General features: G+C 42.6%; 1 protein-coding gene across 1 annotated transcript in view; it reads left to right on the top strand.

Annotated features, from left to right (window-relative positions):
• rnf213a (ring finger protein 213a) overlaps positions 1-23,945 on the top strand; it is a 31,971-nt gene extending 8,026 nt beyond the window's left edge. The window contains exons 17-67 of the mRNA XM_056406432.1: positions 83-266; positions 467-640; positions 784-936; positions 1,019-1,635; positions 1,810-1,969; positions 2,064-2,281; positions 2,542-2,679; positions 2,793-2,957; positions 3,662-4,931; positions 5,042-5,223; positions 5,339-5,494; positions 5,580-9,188; positions 9,278-9,402; positions 9,498-9,614; positions 9,702-9,826; positions 9,909-10,034; positions 10,119-10,180; positions 10,355-10,508; positions 11,490-11,631; positions 11,715-11,906; positions 12,019-12,149; positions 12,236-12,393; positions 12,502-12,708; positions 12,857-13,044; positions 13,148-13,268; positions 13,395-13,495; positions 13,590-13,772; positions 14,004-14,170; positions 14,258-14,360; positions 14,456-14,570; positions 14,719-14,926; positions 15,049-15,248; positions 15,359-15,481; positions 15,571-15,681; positions 16,268-16,510; positions 16,599-16,674; positions 16,758-16,792; positions 16,894-16,994; positions 18,305-18,461; positions 18,648-18,822; positions 19,085-19,179; positions 19,275-19,526; positions 20,243-20,375; positions 20,710-20,793; positions 20,876-21,056; positions 21,307-21,508; positions 21,610-21,687; positions 21,803-22,000; positions 22,201-22,290; positions 22,457-22,635; positions 23,175-23,945. Coding sequence (XP_056262407.1) covers positions 83-266; positions 467-640; positions 784-936; positions 1,019-1,635; positions 1,810-1,969; positions 2,064-2,281; positions 2,542-2,679; positions 2,793-2,957; positions 3,662-4,931; positions 5,042-5,223; positions 5,339-5,494; positions 5,580-9,188; positions 9,278-9,402; positions 9,498-9,614; positions 9,702-9,826; positions 9,909-10,034; positions 10,119-10,180; positions 10,355-10,508; positions 11,490-11,631; positions 11,715-11,906; positions 12,019-12,149; positions 12,236-12,393; positions 12,502-12,708; positions 12,857-13,044; positions 13,148-13,268; positions 13,395-13,495; positions 13,590-13,772; positions 14,004-14,170; positions 14,258-14,360; positions 14,456-14,570; positions 14,719-14,926; positions 15,049-15,248; positions 15,359-15,481; positions 15,571-15,681; positions 16,268-16,510; positions 16,599-16,674; positions 16,758-16,792; positions 16,894-16,994; positions 18,305-18,461; positions 18,648-18,822; positions 19,085-19,179; positions 19,275-19,526; positions 20,243-20,375; positions 20,710-20,793; positions 20,876-21,056; positions 21,307-21,508; positions 21,610-21,687; positions 21,803-22,000; positions 22,201-22,290; positions 22,457-22,635; positions 23,175-23,331 — 12,621 coding nt within the window. The 3' untranslated portion in view covers positions 23,332-23,945. The remainder of the gene's footprint in view (positions 1-82; positions 267-466; positions 641-783; positions 937-1,018; positions 1,636-1,809; positions 1,970-2,063; positions 2,282-2,541; positions 2,680-2,792; positions 2,958-3,661; positions 4,932-5,041; positions 5,224-5,338; positions 5,495-5,579; positions 9,189-9,277; positions 9,403-9,497; positions 9,615-9,701; positions 9,827-9,908; positions 10,035-10,118; positions 10,181-10,354; positions 10,509-11,489; positions 11,632-11,714; positions 11,907-12,018; positions 12,150-12,235; positions 12,394-12,501; positions 12,709-12,856; positions 13,045-13,147; positions 13,269-13,394; positions 13,496-13,589; positions 13,773-14,003; positions 14,171-14,257; positions 14,361-14,455; positions 14,571-14,718; positions 14,927-15,048; positions 15,249-15,358; positions 15,482-15,570; positions 15,682-16,267; positions 16,511-16,598; positions 16,675-16,757; positions 16,793-16,893; positions 16,995-18,304; positions 18,462-18,647; positions 18,823-19,084; positions 19,180-19,274; positions 19,527-20,242; positions 20,376-20,709; positions 20,794-20,875; positions 21,057-21,306; positions 21,509-21,609; positions 21,688-21,802; positions 22,001-22,200; positions 22,291-22,456; positions 22,636-23,174) is intronic.
• Positions 23,946-24,723: the final 778 nt, after the last annotated feature.

Here is a 24,723-nt window from a genome sequence, read left to right as displayed (position 1 = left end):
GATAAAATGCACAAGTAACAGATTAACTTCATAATTTCAAAGATGCGCAGTAATGTTTAATGCCGTTTAATCTCAAATGCAGAACAAGTCTGAGGGAAAGCTGTTTGAGAAGTTCAAGGTGAACTGGAGGTTCGGGAAACTCATCTCGGCCATTATCCAGAAATCCTGGCCAAAGGACAGTCAAGGAAACTTTCAGGAAGATGAAGAATTGGTCCTTCAGCATCTGCTCTCATGGACTGCTGCCAAAGGCTATTTCCAAATGCATGGTATCTCCTCTGGAATAAATAAACCATTCAAAAAATCTGTGTCATAAGGAGGTAGAATACAATAGTATAAAACATAAAGGAGTAAATAACAGTGATATGATCTCTAATTCATGAGAGCAACCACCTTCCAACAGTCACAATCCAGGCTTCACCATATGACTTTCGACAAAAAACTTAAAATGTAATTTCTGTCATTGCAGGCGCAGACAAAAAGCTGATCGAGACGCTCTCCCAAGATGCCAGGGAGAGAATAGCCATAGCCATATCGTCATTCTCAGCCATGGTCAATCAACTGGTCAGTGGGGACATTAGGACCGGCCTGCTCAATATTGTTTTGGAGAAAAGAAATTCCTTCTTGGAGCTGCTGATGATTGGTAATAATCTACTTGTCATCAAAGATTTCCCAAGAAATGTGTTAAATTAATAATAAATAACGCCAGAACATGCTTATTTCATATGACGGCAAGCACTGGCCTAATAGATATATTTCCACGTGCGTGTGATTTGATATGAACAGATTGCCTCTCTGAGAATGAACAATACAAGGATAATGCCAAAATGAGGCGGCTGTTACAGTGCAGACAGGACGAATTGAAAGCTGTGTACCATGAGAAGGAGCTTGTGGACGTCCTCTTAACAATGAGCAACGTTCTTGCGGTCTATATGACAGGTATGGTGAAGGATCTGTCAGTTTTATTTGAACAAGCAGTTGCAGAAAATCCTAACCACTGCTTATTTCATTTCCATGACAGTTGATCTTGACGACATGCAAAAGAGACAGCAGGTGAACATCGAGATCATGCCCCTGAACCATTTCATGGAGGTTCATCCATTTGAACAGCTGCCCTCTAACATGGCTGGTGTTGTCACATACTTTGACTTGGATAAAGAAGTCAGAAACATGGCGGGTGTCCTATCTACCTTTAAAGACAGCCATATATTCAATGTCTGTTGGGAGAATGAAGCCAAACTCATGGCCGCTGCAGAAATGGAAGATGGCGATAATGCAGATGAAGTTCCGAACATTATGGTAACACCAGAAATGATACGCGAGGACATTTTCGAGCCTTGCTTTGCTCACTACAAAGATCTCTACACTCGTCTGAAGAATGGCAGTATAAGGCTCGAGGAGGTAAACAAGCTCTTCAGAGATTACAAGGGAAAGTACGAAGAGCTTGCACAGGACCTGGACATCATGTGCAGAGTCGATAAATCCACCGACAAACAGTGGATCCACAGCCGGGTTCAACAGATCGAGCAATATCACGAACTTCATCTGGCTGTTTCTTCGGCTCAAATTATCATGGAGGTCAAAGACACGCTTCGTCTTACAGGGGACTTCAGGGTTTTGGAGACACTCGCAGAAGTTGTAAGTGGCCATGTTTTCAACTAAAGACATTAAAGCTAAATATGCTACACATCATGTGAACATGAATCGGGTTAAAACCCTCCGTCTCCACATCACATGTGCATTAAGTTACTGTTTTGCCTTTGATTAAATATTACTTTAATATTGTTTTTTGATTATCTTCTACCTTTTTAGAATCATGCAGACTTTCAGACTGAGCCGCTCAATAGGATCGACAACGACTTGATGCAGGCAAAGATGGCCCTGGTGGACATCACTGAGTCCCGCAGGAAGTGCCTACATGAGCTGAGACTCAGAGGACACTTTGTAGAATGGGTAAAAGATGCACTTGAAGGTGAGAGTCATGATACTTTGCCGTACTCTGAATGCCAATCTACTTTAATCCTCATTCAGGTCCAATTACTCAACAAAATGATATTTATTTTCAGATATCAATGAGTTGAAGGTGTTTGTTGACCTGGCTTCAATCTCTGCGGGAGAGAATGACATGGACGTGGATCGTGTCGCTTGCTTCCATGACGCTGTCCTCGGCTACTCTTCATTGCTGTATGAGCTCAAACCAGACTCTGGTTTCCAAGTCTTCAAAGAGGTCCTGAAGAAGCTCTGGGGAGCTTTGAAGAATGACAGCAACCTCCCAAAGAAACTAGTAAGCAGATGCATTGTTGATACTCCTACTAAAGCTTAAAACCTCATTTTAACTAAACTGAAACCAGACAAGACTCCAGACATTGTTTTGGGGTAAGATTTTAACGAAGGGAATACATCTCTGGAATATATGATAATAAAGAATGCAAACAAATAAATGCAACAGATACTCATGTGAATGTTATCATCATACAATCAAGGGTTGTGGGCTAACCAATTAAAATGAAAAGGCACAGTTAACAATGTTACCTTCTTTTGCAGCGGGACAGTGCACGCCATCTAGAATGGCTAAAGACGGTGAAGGACAGTCACGGGTCAGTGGAGCTGTCATCGCTCTCTTTAGCGTCAGCCATCAACAGCAAGGGTATCTACCTGATCAGTGCACAAGGTGTAAAAAAGGTAACTCACAAAAGCAGAGATGATGGCATCCCTATGTCCATGCAGCACAGAGGTTGTCTCTGGGAAAGTTCCCACAAAGTCAGGTATGAGAGTGTTTCTGTTTTTCCATCCAGTTGAGTCTCGACACTGCCCTGAAGCTGCAAATTCCAGAGGAGCATGATGAGGGTCAGCAGATGCGCTGTTACTCCCTTGAGGACCTACGGGAGCTGCAGAACAAACTCATGCTGATGTCTGGGAAAGGGGATCAGAGGCAGAATGAAGTCGATCACTTTGCAGAGGTACATTGAAATGTTTCTCTTTTTATGTAGTGGACATCGGTCACTTTGTTTAGCATAGAATTGGAAATTGAACTTTTAAAACGGCCAGTGATTCAGATTAAACTTTATTTTCATTGCACAGATTACAATTACTGGGACAACGAAATACAGTTTATCATCTGACCAGAAGTGCAAAAGAAAGCAGTGTTTCTACTAGTTTTACTGCTGATAATAATTATGTTCCCTAGATTTTTGTTATTAGCTGTTTTTATTTTTAAGGAAGTTATGAGCACATCTCTCATAAACTCCAGATCTAAAGCTTGCTTTTGTGTGATACTTTGTGGAGAAACTCAGTTTTTCATATATTTTGTTTAAATCAACTAATCAATTAGATGACAACATTCTATCAGTTGCCCAATCAGAATAATGTCTTTGGTCTGACAGCCCTAGTGTTTTATTATCTTAACAGGTATCACATTGTTTAGAACATTTACAAAAAACACAATAATCACAATAATTGAAAAAATAAATAAAGTTGATAACATCTTTTGACATCAGTAGTGATGGGTGTACTAAATGCATGCATTGCAATGATTATCACCCTCAGTAGCTCAGTTTTTGATGGCTATACTGCTATACACGGTATATATTCTAATACATCCATAATAAATATATAACAGAAGGATTCACTGTTGCATCTGACTCAGTTTCTATTTATTTTTCAGGTTTTCGCCAGTGTTCAAAGACTAGCTGAAGCATTCATTGCCCTGTACACTGCTGGGAACCCTCTGTTCAGACACTGGGAAGCTCATATCAACTGCAGTTTAAGCAGTGAGGAACCCAGCATTACGATGGACTTCAACCTGGGCAGTGTTCTCAGTGTCATTCTTGTGGAGGGCAGCATAGAGGAGCAGCTTCCTGAGTTTTGCAGGAAAATGGAGAAGTGTCTGCACTATTGGAGGGATTTTGTGGACAAACAAAGGTCGCAGCATTACTATCTGAACTACTACACAGCTGAACAGATTGTCTACCTCTGCAGCAAGCTGACTCAGGAAAATGTGAACAGTTTGGAGGACCAAGTTCTCATGATGCTCTCCTTTGTCAAGCCAAATTGCACAGCCTCAGATTTGAGGCAGGTCTGGCATGAACTCCAGTATGAGATCCTCACCAAACCACATGAGCAAAATGAAGACATTGAGTTCCAGACATTTGTAATGGTGCCAAGAAGTGAGCTGGGAGACTCAGACTTCACAAGTGAGTTGGATCCTCTAAGTATTGTGGAACAAGCAAATAGTTTGCAAAAATTTGATCTGATGTGGAATGCTTACATGAAAGACAAGAAGAATTATCTTCCGCACATTCTTGATATTCACAGTCTCGGAAGACTGTTGGAAATACTGGCTAACAAAGAAGATGAGAGCGAAGAAGACATTTCTGACGATAACAATCGGGATGTCATAATAAGGCTGCTACCCAAAGGCCTGTCCACGGGAAATCCAAACCTTATTGTTTGCCCGCATGACGAGGTCTTGACATCTTGCATCTCTGTTTACATGAATAGCGATGGTGAGACACTTCCCACATACGATGAAGTCCTCCTGTGCAACTCCTCAACACCATATGAACAGGTGGAACTGTTCCTCAGACGCTGTCTCGGCAAAGGCTACGTAGGAGATAAGATATACTGTCTACTGTATGGAGATCTGCTCACTTATGACGTGAGCTCTAAAGTTGAGAGCTTTTTTCAGCGAATGAAAATGCAGAGTAGGAAAGACTACAGACTTGTTATCATCTGCAGCTCAGAAAGAGAACATGCCTACCTTCCTTCAGCCTTCAGCCAGTACAGATTACACATGGTTCCCCAGGAGCCATTGGCAAGGATCCAGCGGTACCTCCACAAGCACTACGTTGTGCCAGAAGATCAATGCAGTGCTGCAGCTGCATTCAAAGACCGACTGTGCGTTGGTGTCGTCTCATCCAAAAGGGCTGGTGTTGGTTAGTATATATGTACAGTAATCGGCTATTTCAAATGCATGATGGTGAATATTTCACTGCTAAAATAGTTAATACCTTTTGAATATTACTTTTCTTTTTTAAAATTGCAGGTAAATCTCTGTATGTCGAAAGGCTGTATAAGAAACTTAAGCACACGACCAAAAAGCCGACAAGGATGAAATGCATTCGCTTGGTTGAACCGATTGTCGATGAGGGTGTCATCCTTCAATCTCTGTTGAACACCCCGAAGAGTAAAGAGCTTACGATGTACCATTTTGACATCACATCAGTGGTAATGATGAGTCTCAAGTTAATGTTTAGCTCGATGTAATGTAGCATTATTAATAGGAAATTACTTGACATCTTGCATATGGTGTTAATGGGCTGTGTTTTATATGATTGAAAAGGTGCGGAGAGGTCTCGATGAGTTTCTTTTCAAATTGTTGATTCTGCGCTATTTGATGGACTCGGAGGGAAAGACTTGGAAGTGCAGTGAGGAGCAGCTGTATGTCATAGAGATTTTGGAGCCCACTGTCTCATCAACCAGAAGTGCTTCACGGCAGGTAAGAGTTTTTACAAGTCTGTTTCTATTGCATATCATTTGTCATCTCAATTCAAATTGTTGCTTACTCTATTTGTTCTACATAGGCTCAAACTGTGAACGGCACATTCATGGATGTGTTTCCAAATATTTTCTGCCGACCACCCAAAGATGTGCTAATGCTAGAGATCAGAAAGCAAGACGATCCGACCATTGTTAGCACTGATGACCCACTGATGGATGATGAAGAATTCAAGAGTGCAGCCTTTCAACGGCCATATCAGTATCTCACACGGTTTCATAACCACAATGATCTTGACGTGTTCAGATATCAGGATGTTGAAGGCTCACATGTGGAATGTCTTCAGATGCTTCTCATGTTCTGTGGAATGATGGACCCATCCTGGGCAGAACTGAGGAATTTTGCATGGTTCCTTAACCTTCAGCTGAAAGACTGTGAGACATCGGTTTTTTGTGATGCCACGCTCACTGGAGATACGCTGACTGGATTCAAAACCTTTGTGGTGGACTTCATGATTCTGATGGCAAAGGACTTTGCCACTCCATCACTCAGCATCTCTGACCAGAGTCCTGGCATACTGCAGATGGACTTGAATGGTGTCCAAGCTGAAGACTTGGCTCCTTTTCTGATCAGAAAGAGATGGGAAACAGAACCACATCCATACATCTTCTTCAACGATGACCATGTGTCCATGACCTTCATTGGTTTCCATCTTCAGCCCAATCAACATAACTCTGTCGATGCTATTGAGCCCACCTCTGGAAGGGTAATAAAAAAGAACGTCATGACAATGGTATTGTATGAAGGCCTAAAGCTTCAGAGAGTCCCTTTCAACATCAATTTTGATTTACTTCCAAGAGGAGAGAAAATTGAGAAAATCTGCAATGTTATTGGAATCCAGTGGCCTCTTGATCCAGATGAAACGTATGAGCTTACAACTGACAACATACTTAAGATGCTGGCAATCCATATGCGATTCAGGTGTGGCATCCCTGTCATTATTATGGGAGAGACCGGGTGTGGCAAGACGAGACTCATCAAATTCCTTTGTGAGTTGCGGAGGAGTGGAGTGGCCACTGAGAACATGAAACTGGTCAAGGTGCATGGAGGGACAACTTCAAAGATGATTTACACCAAAGTTAGAGAAGCAGAAGTCATTGCTTCTATTAACAAGCATGACTATGATTTTGACTCTGTTCTCTTCTTTGATGAGGCCAACACGACCGAGGCCATCAGCAGCATTAAGGAGGTCCTCTGTGACAAGACAGTGATGGGAGAAAGCTTGACACCCAACTGTGGGTTACAGGTTATCGCAGCATGCAACCCTTACAGAAAGCACACAGATAAGATGATTTTGAGGTTGGAATCTGCCGGCCTTGGGTACAAAGTTGGAGCTGAAGTAACAGATGAAAAGCTTGGGTCTATTCCTCTCCGCCAGTTAGTCTATAGAGTTCAAGCATTACCACCAAGTATGATCCCTCTGGTGTGGGACTTTGGACAATTAAATGATGAGACAGAGAAAATATACATCCAGCAGATTGTGCAAAGGGTGGCTGAACGCAATGAAATCGATCAAAGTTACATCGGGTGGATCACAGATGTCCTTTCAGCTTCACAACGGTACATGCGGACAAGAAAGAATGAATGCAGCTTTGTCAGCTTGAGAGATGTGGAACGCTGCATGCAGTCTTTTGTCTGGTTCATCAACAACCACCTCATGTTGTTTGCAGAGCTTGACAAATTTGAGAGGAATCAAAAAGCTGAAAGGAATGAAAGGCATTGCAGAGACCCTGATGGCAGAGATCCAGTGCTCTGGTCTCTAGTCATGGCCATAGGAGTGTGCTACCATGCCTGCCTCGAAAAAAAGGATAAATACAGACAGAAAATCAGCCAAAGCCTACCACCAGCATACACCCCTGCAAAGATAATGCAGGAGATCTCACTCATGCAGGATTTATTTCTGAGTGGTGTTCCAATGGGGGATACTATTGCAAGAAACAGTGCCCTCAAAGAGAATGTCTTCATGATGGTTATCTGCATTGAGCTAAGAATCCCTCTGTTCTTAGTTGGAAAACCTGGAAGTTCAAAATCTCTTTCCAAAACCTTGGTGGCAGATGCAATGCAGGGCCAAGCTGCTCATTCTGATCTCTTCAAAAAGCTCAAACAAATCCACTTGGTGTCCTTCCAGTGTAGCCCTCACTCAACACCAGAAGGCATCATTAATACATTCAAGCAATGCGGACGCTTTCAGGAAGGAAAGAACCTGGACGAGTACATTTCCGTAGTGGTTCTTGATGAGATTGGGCTGGCTGAGGACTCTCCAAAGATGCCACTGAAAACCCTTCATCCACTGCTAGAAGAGGGATGCATTGATGATGAGCCACAACCGCACAAAAAGGTTGGATTCATTGGCATCTCCAACTGGGCTTTAGACCCTGCAAAGATGAACAGAGGCATTTTTGTCTCGCGCGGTGACCCTGATGAGAGGGAACTTGTTGAGAGTGCTAAAGGCATATGCAATTCTGATGCAATGGTTTTGGAGAAGGTCAGGGATCTCTTCAAACCCTTTGCAAAGGCCTACTTGGACATTTGTCGCACACGAGGCAAAGGCTTTTTTGGTCTACGTGACTATTACAGCTTGGTTAAAATGATTTTTGCTGTGGCCAAAGCTTCTCAAAGGAAGCCCACTGCAGAAGAAATCGTGAAGGCAGTGTTGAGAAATTTCAGTGGAAGGGTTGATGTGAATACAGTTACCGTCTTCACTAAAAGTCTGAACATTACACCCAACCTAGAGAACATCAGTGCCATTGAGTGTGTGAGAGAAAACATTCAGGCCGTTGGCCAAGAAGAAGAATGTCGGTACCTGCTGGTGCTAACAAAAAACTATGCAGCTCTACAGATCCTGCAGCAAACATTCTTTTCCGAAAGTGGCCAGCCAGAAATAATCTTTGGATCCAGTTTCCCGAAAGACCAAGAGTATACCCAAATCTGCCGCAACATCAATCGAGTAAAGATCTGCATGGAGACGGGTAAAATAGTTGTGCTTCTCAACTTGCAGAACCTCTATGAAAGTCTCTACGATGCCCTCAACCAATACTATGTCTGCTTGGGAGGACAGAAATATGTGGACCTTGGACTGGGAACCCATCGAGTGAAATGCCGAGTGCACAAAGACTTCCGGCTAATCGTCATTGAGGAAAGAGAGGTGGTCTACAAACAGTTCCCAATACCTCTCATCAACAGGTTGGAGAAACACTACCTGGACATCCAAACTGTCATTAAAACTGAGCAGAAGAGGATGGCGGAAGATTTGGAACAATGGTTGAGACTTTTTGTGCGTCTCAGTAGTCAACATACTGCAGTGGCTCAAACTTACGATTACCAACCGCCAGACGTCTTCATCGGCTACCACTCAGACACATGTGCTTCTGTGGTACTTCAAGTCATAGAGAAGCAGAAGGACAGCATGGAGATGTCTGATCCTGAGAGGAGAATACTGGATGAGGCTAAACTCACACTGCTCAGATGTGCCACCCCAGATTCAGTTGTGCGGTTGGACTGCACAGGCCTTCCCAAAGTGGAGAGTGAACATCTGGCCAGAATCTACTTTGAAGAGCTGAAGAACAGCTGTTTAGCTGACTTCATTCTTGCTAACACAATGCAGGAAGTCCACTGCTACTCTTCATTCACAGAGGTACCTTCATGTTGTTCTACAAGTTTCACATATTCCCCAAATCTGTTAGTGTTAAGAATTGATGTCTTAATTTGAATTTTAAAACACAGGTGACAACATTCTCCAGACTTCTGACAGCATCTGACCTGGAACCACTGGAGCAAGTGTTGCATAGTGTTGAGCTTCTCTCACTCCAGCAGTTTGACACAGAGCAGTCCTACCTGAAAAAAATCAGGTTTGTTCAATAATTATTCATAAAAATATGCTTAGTTTTACTTAAATCTTTAAGTATCATTTTAGTTTCAAGATAAATTCTCTGTTCTTTTGTAGGAACTTCCTCACTGCTAAAAATGGAAGAAGTAACACCGGACCCTGCAACAAGATCCTCCTCATTCAGTGTGATTTTGATGAAGCCTCTCACAGTGCCAATCTCATTGCATCTGCAAAGTAGGCCTAAAGTTTCCTCTCTGTTGAGCATGTACCACCACTGTGTGGTTTTGCCATATTGAGTTTTTTTTTATTGTCTATTTTTAGATATTCATCCATAAATGAAATCAACAAGATGACTCAGGAGAGCACAGGAAGCCGGGTGTTTGTCTACTTTATCACCAGACTGCCAAGAGTGGAAGGAGGGACCTCCTACGTCGGCTTTCATGGAGGTAAGGCGACCACAACTAGTGATTTTGAACTTGTTTTATCACATTGTTTGAAGAATAATCCGAGGCTTGTTAATGTTTGCAGGCCCCTGGAAATCAGTTCACATTGATGACCTCAGACGGTCAAAAGACATTGTTTCAGACATCAAAGCCTTGCAGAGCATGACAATCAGTCAATTGTTTGAAACAAAGATGAGCCTCGAGACTGAAGGTAACTGATTGATGAATCATTGAGAGCAAATGATGATTTCTTAGACTTAAATTTGTTATGACATTACAACATTCTTGTCTCCAGCCATGGAGCATGATGACTTGTACACTGAGAATGAGCAGGAGGAAGCCGAGTCAGAGGAAAATGTGAGTACAGACAACATGCATGTATATACCAAACATTTGCTCCGGTGGGAGATTCACACATTTGCAATACATATCCTTTCTGCCTTAAATTAACAATATACACTTAGAACGGTGAACATTTGTGCTCCCCCACACTCACAAGTGACTCTAACCAGCTGTATCCTCCTGCTGCAGGGCGGCGACAACGTTGTGGACACAACAGCACTTGTGCGGAGCTGTGTGCAGAGTGCAGTAGGCATGCTGAGGGACCAGGTGGAAAGCGGCGTTCGCAGTACTCGGAGAGTTGAGATCCTGCTGTCGCTCCTCAGTGACGGTGACAAAGTCAAAGGTACAAACTAGGGATGCACCGATCTGATCGGCGCCGATCCATATCGGCCGATATTCCATTCGGTTTTCGCTCGGCGTTTCTCAAAAATCAGATGACGGACATCTGCGAAAAAAAAAAAGAAGAGAGCGTTCAATCGCGCGGCGCGCGCGAGAGCGCGACGGCGCCGGCGCCCGCAGAGAGAGTGAGGTCGAGGATCCTCCACCACCGGCGGCGTCCGTCCCGAGTTGAATCTTCTCTGGGTCGACTCAGCCCGACTCACATGTCTGAGCCCCTATAGACTGATGCTCACGGGTAATTCGATCGATCGGGCGCGCGAGGGTTTTGATAAAGTTAGCGGAAGGATTTAAGTGACAACATCCGGTTTTGCAAAGTTAGTGGAAAGAACCACGTGAAACAACATCCGTTTTCAAAATACACTAGCATATACAAGTAAACCATGAACTGATTTTGTATCTTTATAGATCGTTTTTGAGATTTAGCTTAAATTATGCTTACATTAAAACATTTTTACTGGACCAAGGAAGAGTTTATAAAAATAAGTCAGACTTTTGTATGTTAAAATAAATCCTGTATATAGATTTCCCCAAGAGTTCCAGGAAATGAATGATGCAGATGTGTTCCATACATATCTGAAATCCCCTACAATAGCAATCAAACAATTTTAATGTATCAATTAGGACATTTTTCAAAGTAAAAGTCCTAAATGTTTAAAGAAATCTGTAATTTCTTTTATGTTTGAGGTGCTTTATATATGTATTTCCTCATAGTCCTAGGCAATAATGCTACACAATAAATAGAATGCTTCAATTGACACCGTGATCGGTGATCGGTATTATCGGATCGGGCAGGATACTGATCAGTGTGATCGGTGATCGGCACAAAAAACCTGATCGGTGCATCTCTAGTACAAACGGCATCCTTTTTTTCAGTATTTCTGTTTCATCAGTTGCAGTGTTCATCATGTTATCTTACTCTTGTCAGCTGAATTTCTGCAAACTGTGAAGAGGCATCTTCATTCATTGCTGGCGACTCGTGAGAGCAACACCTTCTCATCCATCAAAAGCAACTGGGTCATTAAGGAGGCCTCAAACATTGATGCCTTGCAAGAAGGAGGCACCTTCAGGTAAGTGCTTCTGCCACAGAATACAAAATGTATGTTTGCATTTATGTATTTGCTTTGCTGACTTTTTGGGGGGATCATGACAGGCACACTTTATGGAAGCGTGTTCGGACTGTGGTTGTCCCCATCTTGGCACAACTGCTTTCAGTCATTGACCGCGACCAAAACTTGGACATTCTTCTTGATGGAAACTGTGGTGAATTTATCAAGAGGCTGTGGCTGGATATCTTTGGCAATGATAAGCTGCTGGAAATCCCACAGCTAACACTGGACCACAAGTAAGTGGTGGAGATATTGCACTTTGCATGAAGTATATAACATTCCTATTTGTAAGAGTTAACATACTGTTCCATAGCTATTTAAACATTGAGTTATTTTCTCTTTTCCCAGCTCTGAGACGAGAACAATCCTTGTACAGAACTACATTGCTCAAGACAGGAATGTGAGCTGCAGCATGCCTTTCAGTTGGAGGATCAAGGACTACCTGGAGGAACTCTGGGTTTATGCGTTTCAACATGAAGGTATGGCCTGTTGTTATCAGGTACTCTCGATGAATAGCACGTTACCAACCAGGATGTCGTGTAAATTAAATGTTTATGTGTCTTAGACCACACTCAACGAGAGTTTGATGAGATATTTTGGAGGACACCACTGGGACGATACATTGCGAAAGCCGACCGAGAGATGCAGACCGAGTTTTTCCAACGATACCTTCAGGATTTCATCGCCATGACAATGAACATAACTTGCCAGGAAGATCTACAGGTTGGTTTTCTTTAATACTTCAATCCATTAAATTGTCAGGCCCTATCTGTTTGACGGTGTGTGTGTACATGTACTTGATATACTAATGCACATTATTTGCTTTTCCAGTTCCTGTGTGGTGCCCTGAACTGTTGCGTCAATGAGCTGCGACTGAAGCTCAATGTCACGGATACAGCGATGTCTCTTACATGGGTCCATGCTGCTTATCATGGGTTCAAGAACAGGCTGCAGAACCTCTCCAGAATGATCTGCATTGAGCCCCAGGTGACCCAGCACCTCTTGAGGAATCATCATACCAGAGACGGGGTTGAACTGGTGAGCCTCTATTCAAGTCTTTTAAATAATTAATTTTTCCACTTCAGGGTTTTTGAATTTGGCATGCAAGATTGTTTGGTACTTTAATAATATTTACATTATCTTTTAAAAGTTACATGTTGTGATAATTTTCCGCCCTGTCTCCAAGGTGCTCGACGTGTATGCTGCTCTTGCATGTGTGGAGTACCTGGAGCCAAGAGTCCTGGACACAGAAGCCCAAAGACGAGCCTGGCTCCGAATGGTCAAGAAACTCCAGGTTCCCATTGAGTTGATCTGCTCAGATGACAGCGTGAGATGCTATGGAGAGAGGAGCACGGTGATGGTCCGTCGAGTCCAGTAAGTCAAGCTTCACTAAATATATTCAAATGGACCAAGTGGAGCAGTTAGCAGTCGATACTTTGAGTTGGATGCTTCATTGTTTTTGTTTCTCTGTTCTTAGAGCTGGATGGAATCGGATATTCTCTCTCTCTCTATTTGTGGAACACATGTTGTTGGGCATTGAGCAGGTGGAGAAGAAGCTGACACCTGTAGTTCTGCAGCATACAAAACGGCTTTGCCAGGTTGGTCTGGGTTCTTTGTACAAACCAGACATTTTATTAACTCAGTAAATTACCATAAAACTGAATCAACAATGACTACAATAACTCCTCGGGCAAAAGTATAATGTACTACATCTACTCTCACAGATACTGGAAACAAATTCAGACCTCAAAACAAAGCAGTCATTTGAGGCAGTAATCCATTTGCTCATAGCCTGCAAAGATGAAGCCATTCAGTGCATCTTCAGGTAGAAATTCAGTTTTCTATTGTTCGCATTCCCTCAAAATCTTCCGTGCTGTACTTTACCCCCACCCTGTTTCTTCACCTATGTTTTTTTCCAGGTTTGGTCTTACGCTGTGCCCAGTGTGTATGGGAGACCCCAAAGATCCGCTCTGCCTGCCATGTGATCACATCTACTGTGTAGCCTGTATCAAACATTGGTTGGTCCCTGGTCAGATGTACTGTCCCCTCTGCATGCAGCCAGTGGACGAAGGCTTCCCCATGCTCCCTTCAGATAACATAAGGTTGGTAGCTGCATGTGGATTAGAACAATGGAGTACAACGTACACTTTTGTTCCTCCATAAAAAGCAGATACGGTGTGCTTTATTCCACACACTCAACATCCTCTGATGCACCCTGTGCTGTTTCCTACTTCCTTCCAAGCATCGAGTTAACTTTGTGCCCTGTGAATATGCCATGTACTGAGTTCTGACAAAAAGCTGTTTCAAATTCTTGTGCCTCTCGTTCTGTGTAGGATTCTCATCGACCAACATGCTCAGTTCAGGAAGCGGTGCAACGCTTTCTTCATTGAGCTGGTGTCCACTGTGTGCTTCAAGGACAACTCTCCCCCTTGTTCAGCTGTCATTCTCCATTTGTTGTCCTTTCTCATGGTTGAGGCCAACCCTGTTCCCATTCTCAGAGGTGGGACACTGCTCTGAACGTGCCCACACAACCGTTTCTCAAGTTCTACATATTTAGTCAGCGCTTAATATCCTTTTTTCCCCCCAGTTAATCGACAAATTCTGACAAAGGTGCTCTCGCCGTTTGATGACTCTGTGGATAAAAATCCAGTGGTTCGGTCAGTGGTGCTCAAACTCCTTCTGAAGTACAGGTGAGGTTGCACATTGGATAAAGCCTGCTAATGTGCTATTGGAAAATGTTTACCTGGGTATCTAATTTTTTGAATAATTTGTACTGTTTCTGAAGCTTCGATGAAGTTAAAGATTACATACAGCAGCATCTGGTGGCAGTTGAGCAGAGCAACCTCTTGGAAGAGACGGACAAAACTGAACTCTACTTGTTGTACATCAACTGCCTGGAGGTACATGTGAAGTCCGACTCGGCTGTATATGTTAAATAAACTCTTGTTCAGCAGCAATTTCACATCTGCTGATCACACATGTGGATTATAGTATCTTGCATTGTGAATTTGTGATAGAACCTTTATAGAATATATTTTATTCCTCTAGGATTCCATGTTTGAAAGTTTTCAGTTCGGGTCCATTGCAGACCAACAGAGGAGTCTGCAGGATGAAAGTTCCTTCCTCAAAGACTACCTGCAATCACATGGTCAGTCCGCTGAAACAGCCACTGTGGAGTATCTGCAGCAGATTGCCAGAGTGCGCATGAACCTGGATATGGCTGCAAGCCACATCACAAAAAAACTCACAGGCACAGGTAGTTAATTCTAATTTTGCACATACTCTACACTCACCAGTGACTGAAAAATATAGACTGTTGTCATTGGTGTGTGTTTTATCATTCCAAAATGTCATTCTTCATCCTCTTTTCAATCACAGCAGAGTTTCATGAGACTGGTCCAAGTGGAACCACAGCCTTCCTGACCAGTGTGGAGAATTTGTGTAGGCGCAGTGGAAACGACTGGTATCGTGTCTACTTGATCCGCAAGATCTGCAGCCAACATGGAGTGGAGTTTGTCCTGAAACTCCTCAAAGTGGACGAAATGCGTTGGCTCTTCCCTGAAGAAGTGTTGCAAAAGGTTTGATTGCTCGTATTGTGCTATTCAGTGACCGAATGAAGCCACTGTTGTAATCAAAATGTAATGCCATTAGTAACTAAACTGTGCAATTCTATTTTCATTACACTCAGAGTGAGGAAGTCACTCCAATAGACCCGTTCCTTGTGTGTGGGGAAGATTACAAGACCATCAGAAATGCTGTTGCAAAGGCAGTTATGGAGGGAAAAGTGAACGGACTGGACGAGATTTGTGAGGTAACGTTGCGTCACTTTCTTTTTAGAAAGTGGTCAGGACTTCTGAATGCATGTTTACATGGGTGTCTTGTTGTTCTCTTTCCTTTTAGGGGTGCAGATGCTTACCACAGCATACATCAGCTTATCTTCTGTTGGCCCTCTACAGAGAAGTCACCACTCTCTACAGAGAAGCCAATGTGAGCTTCCATCCCAAGCCTGAGGTAGATCCTTTTTCATTTGCACCCGATGAGCTGATCTGATATATTTGTGCAAATGAGCACTGGAAAAATAAAATTCTGAAACTTGTCAGTTTATATCGAGTAAACATCACTGTTAAACACACCAAATACGCTTTTAAGACATTTTTTAACATATATTCTTCTAATTTAAGCGACAAAAATGTGAGTTCAATGTTGTAAGGATAGCAGATGAGACCGCTGGACCAGGTAGATCGGATGTCCTTGTTGTGCATCTATGCTCAGCTGGTCGACACCTCCATGACTTTACTGTCTCCACGCATTGTGCCAGAAATGAGAGATTTCATATTGTTGCCTACCTGTGCGTGCAGGGAGGCAAATGTTTCAACGGTCAAATGAGAAAAAATACTAATTGAAGTCAACAATATCAACACATAAGATTGAGTCATACAAATAAATAAATAATGTATTTTGTAATTTTTTTTAATGTATTTGACTTTCAATTGGGGAATGGGAATAAATCATTAAACACATTGTTCTCCACTGGGCATTCTTCTGTCTGTTTGAGTGAACTACATATCCATGTATTTATGTATCTTTGTGCCTACAGCAATTGGAAGCCTTGACGACCTACATCCAGAACTCCAAATTTCTTGCCAACCCACAGATGAAGGCCTTTGCAAGAGCTTTGGTGACCAACCAACTCAAGTCGTTGGTGGTTTGTCCCGGAGCCTCTGGAACCCAATCTGTGCTGGTGGACTTAACCATTCACCTGGCTGCTGTCATGCTCTGCAGGAACCAGAGCATCTTTGCTCCCCTGCAGCAGCTGGCAATGGACCCTGCTAACATGCAGGTATGTATTTTGTCAGCTGCTTTCAGTGCAGGCAAATTGGCCCCCTCTTTTTTTAAAGCAAATGTGATGTTTGTATCTGTTGGCACAGGCAGCCTTCTTGCCTACCATGCCAGAGGACATGTTAGCAGTGGCTCAACAAGCTATGGGACCAGTACAGTGGTACTGTAAGTAAACAGACAAAGACAAAAATGTACGATCAAATATTGAAATATATACAAGTCATTTTTTATATTTACTTTTACCATAGATTGTGCAAATGGTCACCCCTGCACCATTGGAGAGGTATGTAATGTTTAGTCTGACTCGTAGTAAGATTGAAATAAGTCTTTCTTTGCATTCTTTTCATAAATTTTCTTGCACCCTATTTTTTATTTGTTTCCCAGTGTGGCCAGCCCACGGAAAAGGGTGTTTGTTTGGACTGTCGTGTTGAAATTGGAGGAGAAAACCACTTGCCTGTGATTGGATTTCAAGTTGGTCAGCTACAGTAAGGAGGCTTTGACTTAATTTCGTAAGAAAATGTTATTTAAAGATTTGTATTGATTAGTGCTGTGAAAAATAACGCGTTAATCCAATTTCAGGTTTAACTAGTTTTTTTTTTTTTAACGCATTTAACGCATGCGCAGAATGAGCTTCCAATCCGTCTGTTGTTGGTCGTCGGGACGAAAAAAAAGTCACTTGCAAAATGAGCTTCCAATCCACCACTTCAATCTGAACTCTGTCCGCTCTCATGCAGACGGTCTGTTCATCGGTAATGATCCTTCTGCAGGTTCACCTCCGGAAACCTTGTGACGACTTTTACTTCCTGTAGATCAGGGTCTCAACACGTCGATCGCGACCTGCCAGTCGATCGCGGCGTAGTGTCAGTAGATCACATTTTTTATTAAACTAAACGTCTGTTGTTGATCGTATCTCCACAGCAGCATGTCATTTCTGTCTCTTCGCGTCGCGTTAACACTTATCGATCTCCGTCTCGCGCACCACAGAGCTCCGTGCGCGCGCATCGGGACCGAGCAAAAAAAAAGTCACTTGTCAATCTGTCCGTGTCCGGGCCGGTGAGGTTTCAGCTTTGCAGCGGTGTCCCCGCCGTCCCTTTCATCACGGCCCAGTTCATGAAGAAAACCCACACAGTCAGTTTGCCTCAGCAGCTGCTAGATGAAGACTAGAGGCCTTTAGATTGTATCATGGTGGAGTTAATGGTTGACAAACAAGAGAAAAATGTTCTGTTTAACCCTCCTGTTACCTTTACATTTACTAACATATTTTACCCTCGGGGTCAATTTGACCCCAGCAATTAAAACCTCCAGAAAATTATTAGAATTAATATTGTTTCCCAAGTTTAAGTGAGAGGTACTTTATGTTTGTTTGTTGACTACCTAAATAGCCCTTTAAATATATATAAAAAGTTGATATTTCTTATATGTTTAACACAGTGAAAAACATTCTGGGGTCAAATTGACCCCAAAGAACACCGACATTAAACATTGAATGGGGTCAAATTGACCCGAAAGGTAACAGGAGGGTTAAACATTCTGTTTAGGATGAAGATGTATTAATGTTCCAGATGGAAGAAAACTGCTAAATAACTGCTGAGTTGCAGCACCATTGTATAGAATAATGTATAAATGTATATATCCGTCTTTTGTCATAAATCTCTATGTTCTCACAAAATATACCGAGAATATCGGTAATATGTGCTTAATCATGATTAATCCACAAAAACCTGTGATTAACCCGATTAAAATTTTTTACTCGTTTCACAGCCCTAGTATTGATGCATTTCTTGTTTTCTCACAGGGGAGACCGTACTCAGACAGGCCACATCCTCGGCAACCCCAATCGCAGGGACAATCCAGACATGCTGGACACAAAGAGCAGCGCCCTTGTTCCCTTCACCATAGTCCGCATGCTAACTCACATGGCCATGTGGTTGGGTGCCTGCAGTCACCCACAGGTAGCTTGAATAAAGAGTGCAGTTCTAACGGAGATCCTTTCTCCATGCAATATGTTCTTGAGTGTTTAGGTGCAGCAACAACAACAAAAAGAAGTCTCACAAAATAATACAAACCTCGTCCTAGTGGTGTTTGTGTTTTAAAGGGGGAAATTCTGGCCAGTCATCCACTTTTATTTGTGTTTCTAGCTTATCTCTGCCATCATCAAGCCTCCAGTCCATGACCCATGTACATTTCTACTTGCTCACTTGCAAGAGGACATGAAACATCTGATCAGGTCCCTGGGTAAAGGCACAGACGACACAGTCAGCGTTATCCACCTGCTCATCAGCAGCCTCCTGGAACCCAAACAGCCTCTAACATGTAAGGAACAACACACCTCCTGTGGAACTATAATGCGCCATGCCTGTGTGAGTCTGATAACGAGCCCGTGTCCACCAATGCAGTGCAGCTGTGTTACTGTTTTCACCGACTGAAAGCATGGTTCTGAGAATCAGGCTGCAGGTGTCAGGAAATAGAGAAGAGAGATGTTACGTTATGTGGAGTCATTTCTCCCTCCAAAAAGGAAACTCTAGATCAACTGGCGTACCTTCTACTATTAAGCACAGCTGGTCTTTCCTTTCAGGGCCCGTTCCGTATGACAATGTGCTTTCCACTAAAGAAGCTAGAAATGCATGGGAGATGGAAGTGAGCAACGTCGTCATCGCACCGCAGCTGAAGGTAGAAATACTTTTTGACACTGTGTTCTCAAATGGAGCACATCATCTAATGTGTGCGCATAACACGTCCTCCTCGGTCATTTGTCTTCACCACAGCACCTGGATCGACAGCTGAAGGAAGTGAACACGTTCATCCGGGCTGATTCTCGCATCTCGGCCAACCCAATCATGAAGCTCATGTTTGGAGAACCTCGTTTCCTCTTGGCCTCACTTCCCCAGAACTCTCTGATCCACGGTTCCGCCGTGTGGAGCTGCAGGGAGAAAGTGTCTCTGCTGAGCCTCACCCACATTGTGGAGCAGAATGGTGGCAAAGAGACCGTGCCGGTGCTCTGGAGATTTCTGCATAGGGTGAGAAAACGGTGACCGAACGCGGCGGTTCACTTTTAAAAAGCCAGCTAAAGAAACCTGTGTCCTACTTATTCACGGTTTTGGAGAAGTTACTCTTAAACCAGTGCGTCAGAGAGGCGCAGGTGTACACTGAGTTCCTTGTGTTAAGATACTTTTAGTCTATTCTGATTGTATCTTCTCTGACTTAAAATGTTGCATTTACCTTAAAATCCGGTCGGAATGTCAGTCGATTTTGTAAAAGAAGACACAAAGTCTTTCTTTTAACAGAGTTTTAAGTTCATAATGATTTTAGGAGTGAAAAAGTTGAGGTTCTTTTTTCCCCCTCACTTTCGCAGTTTCAGATCCTAGAAGCTCTGATTTAATCAAAATGCTTATTACTCATAATGAGTCAGTTATTATCGTTTGCATACAGCATTTTAGCTGAGTGCATATAGTGAGTGATTAGCAAGCTTTAATTTACCTCAGATTTATTTATTTATCTATTATGTATTTTAACCAATTTTATAATAACTCCCTTTGCGACACCTTTTCTGAAAACATTTTTTAAGGACCTCCAACTTTATTGTTATGCTTCCCCAACTACCAGGTCATCTTGTATGCCAGGAAAACTGCACTGATTTATAAATATATATATATACAACACACACATGCTTTACCATGTCATGAACAGCATTTGACAAGCAATTATATGAACACGATACACTTTTTAATTTTAGGAAGCAGAGTTTCGAGTGGTGAAGCACCTTCCTGATATCCTCACACTCCAGAGAGAGCTGGTCAAGAAGTTTCAGAACATCACCGATCTGACTTGTGGCACCATTGCCGAATTCCTCGATGGACAGAAAGCAGGTACTGGAACAAACTGGAACAAACTGCCTACGCCGGTGGTGCCCAACTTTCTTTGGAACTGTGTGACTCACTCTTTACAAGAGATAAAAAGTTCCACGCAGTCCCTCATTACCTCTTTCTCGGAAATGTCGTATTAAAGTAGCTTAGTGGCTTAGTAGCACAGTAAAAAGCTGCCTGCCAAGGAATGAGTGGTTTTAACTGGGAAGGAGGCAATGATTGATGATTCTTAAAAGAGCTAAATCTCTTCCACACGTCAGTCAATGTGCTGCACGTCGTGTTTCTAGTTGACGCGTCCACACGTGGGATGATTTTTGGGTTTTCTTCATGTTTGCAGTTTCGCTAAAAGCCAGGTATGATAAATACATCCAAATCTTCCTGACATCGTGGAATCAGCTCCGAGTGTCTTTGGCCACTAACGGTAAATACAAACACGCTTTTTCACAACAACTCCGGCCCGTCCGACATCTTTATGCGACTTGAATTGAATTGTTGTCCTTCAGGAGAAATCAAGATCCCAGTCGAGTTCTGCCAGACGGACCTGGACCGCAATAGTGACTTCAAAGTGCTGTTACCACGGCGACAAGGCCCGGGCCTGTGCTCTACAGCCCTGGTCAGCTACCTCATCGCGCTGCACAATGACTTGGTGTACTGTGTGGATAAGCACACTGGAGAGGAGACCAGGTGGGGGTGCTCATGCCACATTTTTGCTCACTTGCTCATGTTTGGCTGCAAGGGCACATTGTGTAAACATGTGTCCCACATATATATATACACAATATGTTCTTAAATTGCTTTTACTGAGAGATTGTTACATAATAGAAGGATAGCTTTTTAAATTACAAGTCAAAGAGGTGAAAGCAGGAAAAAAAAAAATCACATTTTCAGATCTAGTCCCATCGTACATACCGACTGGTTTGTTTGTCTCCCCCAGCTACAAAGTGAGCCCTGCAGATCTGACTGACCTGCATGTGATTCGGTATGAGCTGGAGAGGGACATGATGCCCCTGGTTGTGTCCAACACCCAGTACAGCATTGAGAGAGGCCAGGAGACTCTTCACGAGTACGACTTGCCCAAGATCCAGCAGCAGATCGTCTCCCGCTTCCTACAGGGAAAACCTCTCATCACTCTTGATGTGAGCTAATTGAAAGCACAAGCAATGCACATAAATTACTCCTCTTGTTTGGAACATCGTTAAAACACCATATGCCTCCTGCCTCCATCCCTTTTCCACAGGGCATCCCGACACTGGTGAACAGACATGACCGCAACTATGAGATCATCCTGAAGGATGTAAAAGCAAAAGTCCAGCAAGTGAGTTTTGATACACGCGACAGTCCTGGAACTACCTTTTTATTTATCACCTGGTATACTAAACATGTTTCTGGAGACGACCCCTCTTATGAGATGGATGTCTGTGTGTCAACAGGAGCCTCTTCAGACTCTCACCCTGTCTGCCGTGGCTGGGGAGCTGCACTCCTACAGTGAGGTGTGTGAGGCCTTGTCCACGTTGGAAGTGGCCCTGGGTTTTCTCGCCATGACCGGGGGAGAGCCCCTCATGCAGCTGTCCTGCTACCTGGAGGAGGTGCTGCAGATGGGAAACCAGATGGCTGCGCATATCGTCAAGGTCAGCCTATCTGAGACACCGATTATGTTATCCCATTGCCGGTCTCCCACTTCCACTGTAACTTGTGTTTCTTTTTATACAAAAAACTTGCCAGATACACACCTAAGAGCAACTTTTTCGTGCTATCTTCCTTTGTTTTAATTGGTGTGGATCTTTTTTAGGTGCTAAGCATGTTAACGTTCTCCCCGTTTTGCTCACAGGCCCTAAGCATGTGCTGTCTTAAGCATTGCGTGGCTCTGTGGCAGCTGCTGGTCTCACTCAAATCAGAAAATATGCTGCGACTCAAGAGGGTAAGGCATCAGTATACACAAGTGTAAATGGCATTTTATTATTATTATTTGCGGAAGCAGTTTTAGTGATGACATACTACAATCTGCTTAATCAATACTTGTGTATGCAAGTGCAAAAGTATTATCTTTTATTTGTCCTATTCCATGCATGCTCTGTGTTCTCCAGGAACCATTTGTGGAGGTCTCAGAGACCTACAAGCGGGCTCTTGGTGAGGACGAGCACCGGCTGCTGACTGGCTTCTTTTCTAAGAACAGGGCTGACAATTTCCTGCTGGAGATGCACGAGTTCCTGTTTCTGGTTCTTAAAAAGCCCAATGCACCTGACACCTACATGCATGACTGGAGGTAAAAAATAAAACGTTTATTACTTATATCCAATTTACTAACCATTGCAGGTGTCTATAAGTTCTTAAAAACGTGTAAAAAATTAAGGCTCGATCATTTTTTCACTCTTGGTGAAACAAAGTCAATGTTGTTCCATTGCTACTTTGAGGTGGGATTCAGCGAGCTGCACGCTAACAAACATAAAGCTAACTTTGGTCAGATTTGGCGCTCTCCATATCAAAGTTGGTTGTCATAAAAAAGCCAGGGTAAAAAGATTATTTTGTAAAGTTTGAACAGTCTTTTATTTGATTGGGCTCAGGGACAACAATTTAAGTTGAAACACGATGCCTAATATATCCTATTATTCATCACAGCATAAGTAAATACTGTGATGAATAATAGGCTACATGTTTGACCTTTTAGTCCTGATTAAGTGTGGCATGTACTTTAGCTCCATATTTTTTATTTTGTTCAGACTACAGTATATTTATTCAGGTGTGTGTGTGTGTTTTTTAAATGTGATGTCGAAAGTTTAAAGTGTACGTTTTGTCTTTTAAAAGCCTGAAAGACACACTGGTGTGTTACATGGAGCGCAAAGGCCTGGACGCCCCGCCTGAGGTGGAGGAGCTCTTCCCAGTGGAGATCCGCCTCTCCCAGTATGTTGAAGCCTGGAAGTTCATTGTGGCCTTCAAGCAGGAGCACGGACAGAGACAATGAAGACATAAGGAACCGGTTGTTTTTTATGCATCTTCTCTATCTTTATAACATTAAGTCCTTTGGATGACATTTACAATCATAAAGCATCAACAGTATTAAAGCTGTATGAATGTCTGAAATGGTGTGTATGTTTCACTTTACTTATGCAGAGATGTGCCTTTTTTAAGAGCACTAATGTGCAGTTCAATGTTCCTCTGCCTCATCATGTTCAGCGTTTCTGTACAGTTGAGTCTCCTTTCTCGCACTTGTTTGTGTAATGTGAATTTGTCTGCTGCAAAGAGGCAGAAAATACAATCTGAATACTACTCAGGTATAATATGTTGTTTCATTACTTCTTTGTATTCATTTCATGTGTCTTGTGATTCTTAAAGCTGCACTTGCCTTTCTTCCAATTTTTTAAATTCACAGTCTTAAAAAAATCTATGTATATTGTATATGAATATATTAAAAATACATTTATGTCTAAGTTTAATTAACTTGTCTTTTCATTTGATTTTCTTGAACTTTTCCTCTAATGTTCATCATATGGTGGTGCGGAACACAATTTTGCCTCGTTGGTTAATCTTGTTTGTGTGGCAATAAATACGGCTTATAATAAAGCATATGTCACCTTTTGTGTGTGTGTTTTACGTAATGCATCGTAATACATGATTTTTTCTAATACGGCATACTATTCACCTCACGCTGGTGTGGCTCAGTGCTGCTCCCGCCTCTTCATGGCTAAATGATGAGGGAAATTTCCATTACTTGTCTAGTTATCTGTCAACACATTACAGCAGCAAACATTTTTCCATCTGCCATTGTAGGCAAACTGGATAATTTACTCAGTCGGCTCTGAATCGTCTTAAATCCTGTAGTCATAGTGGAGTGTGACAGTACAATATTTTGCTCAGCAGGGGTTTGGCAACATGAACAGTAAAGAAATGTGAATGCCGTGCTGCGATTCCCCTCCTGTGAGACTAACATAATTTATGGGCATAAGCAGATTCCATTGTGTCTTTTGTATTTTTTTGTTCATGTTGCCTTCAGCTTAAAGGTTACTGCCCAAATAACAAAAACAAAACATATTTTCTCACTTTACTGGTATCTGCCCAAAGAGAACATTTTTTGTTTTACTTTACTCTTGACATTTCTGTTGCTGGTCCCTTTAAAATTAATTCTGTGGATCTACAGTTGTAAAGAGTGTTTTACAGTGGATTCTCAACAGCATTACTGCTATAGGTCACAAGTAAATTGCTCCGTTTTTACATGTTACATCACTGCCAAAGACCAAAAGAGGTTGTCCATGATGGAGTGCTCAGGAAATGGCTGCCTGCCGAAGGTTACGTGACTTTCTGACCCGCTGTTGGTGGGAGCGCAATGTGTTTCTGATCAGGCTGATGGAAATGATAA

Source organism: Pseudoliparis swirei, chromosome 23 (assembly GCF_029220125.1).
Source record: "Pseudoliparis swirei isolate HS2019 ecotype Mariana Trench chromosome 23, NWPU_hadal_v1, whole genome shotgun sequence".
In the NCBI taxonomy this organism is placed as follows: domain Eukaryota; kingdom Metazoa; phylum Chordata; class Actinopteri; order Perciformes; family Liparidae; genus Pseudoliparis; species Pseudoliparis swirei.
The sequence above is the reverse complement of the archived record's forward strand: the minus strand, read 5'-3'. Positions and strand labels throughout refer to the sequence as shown.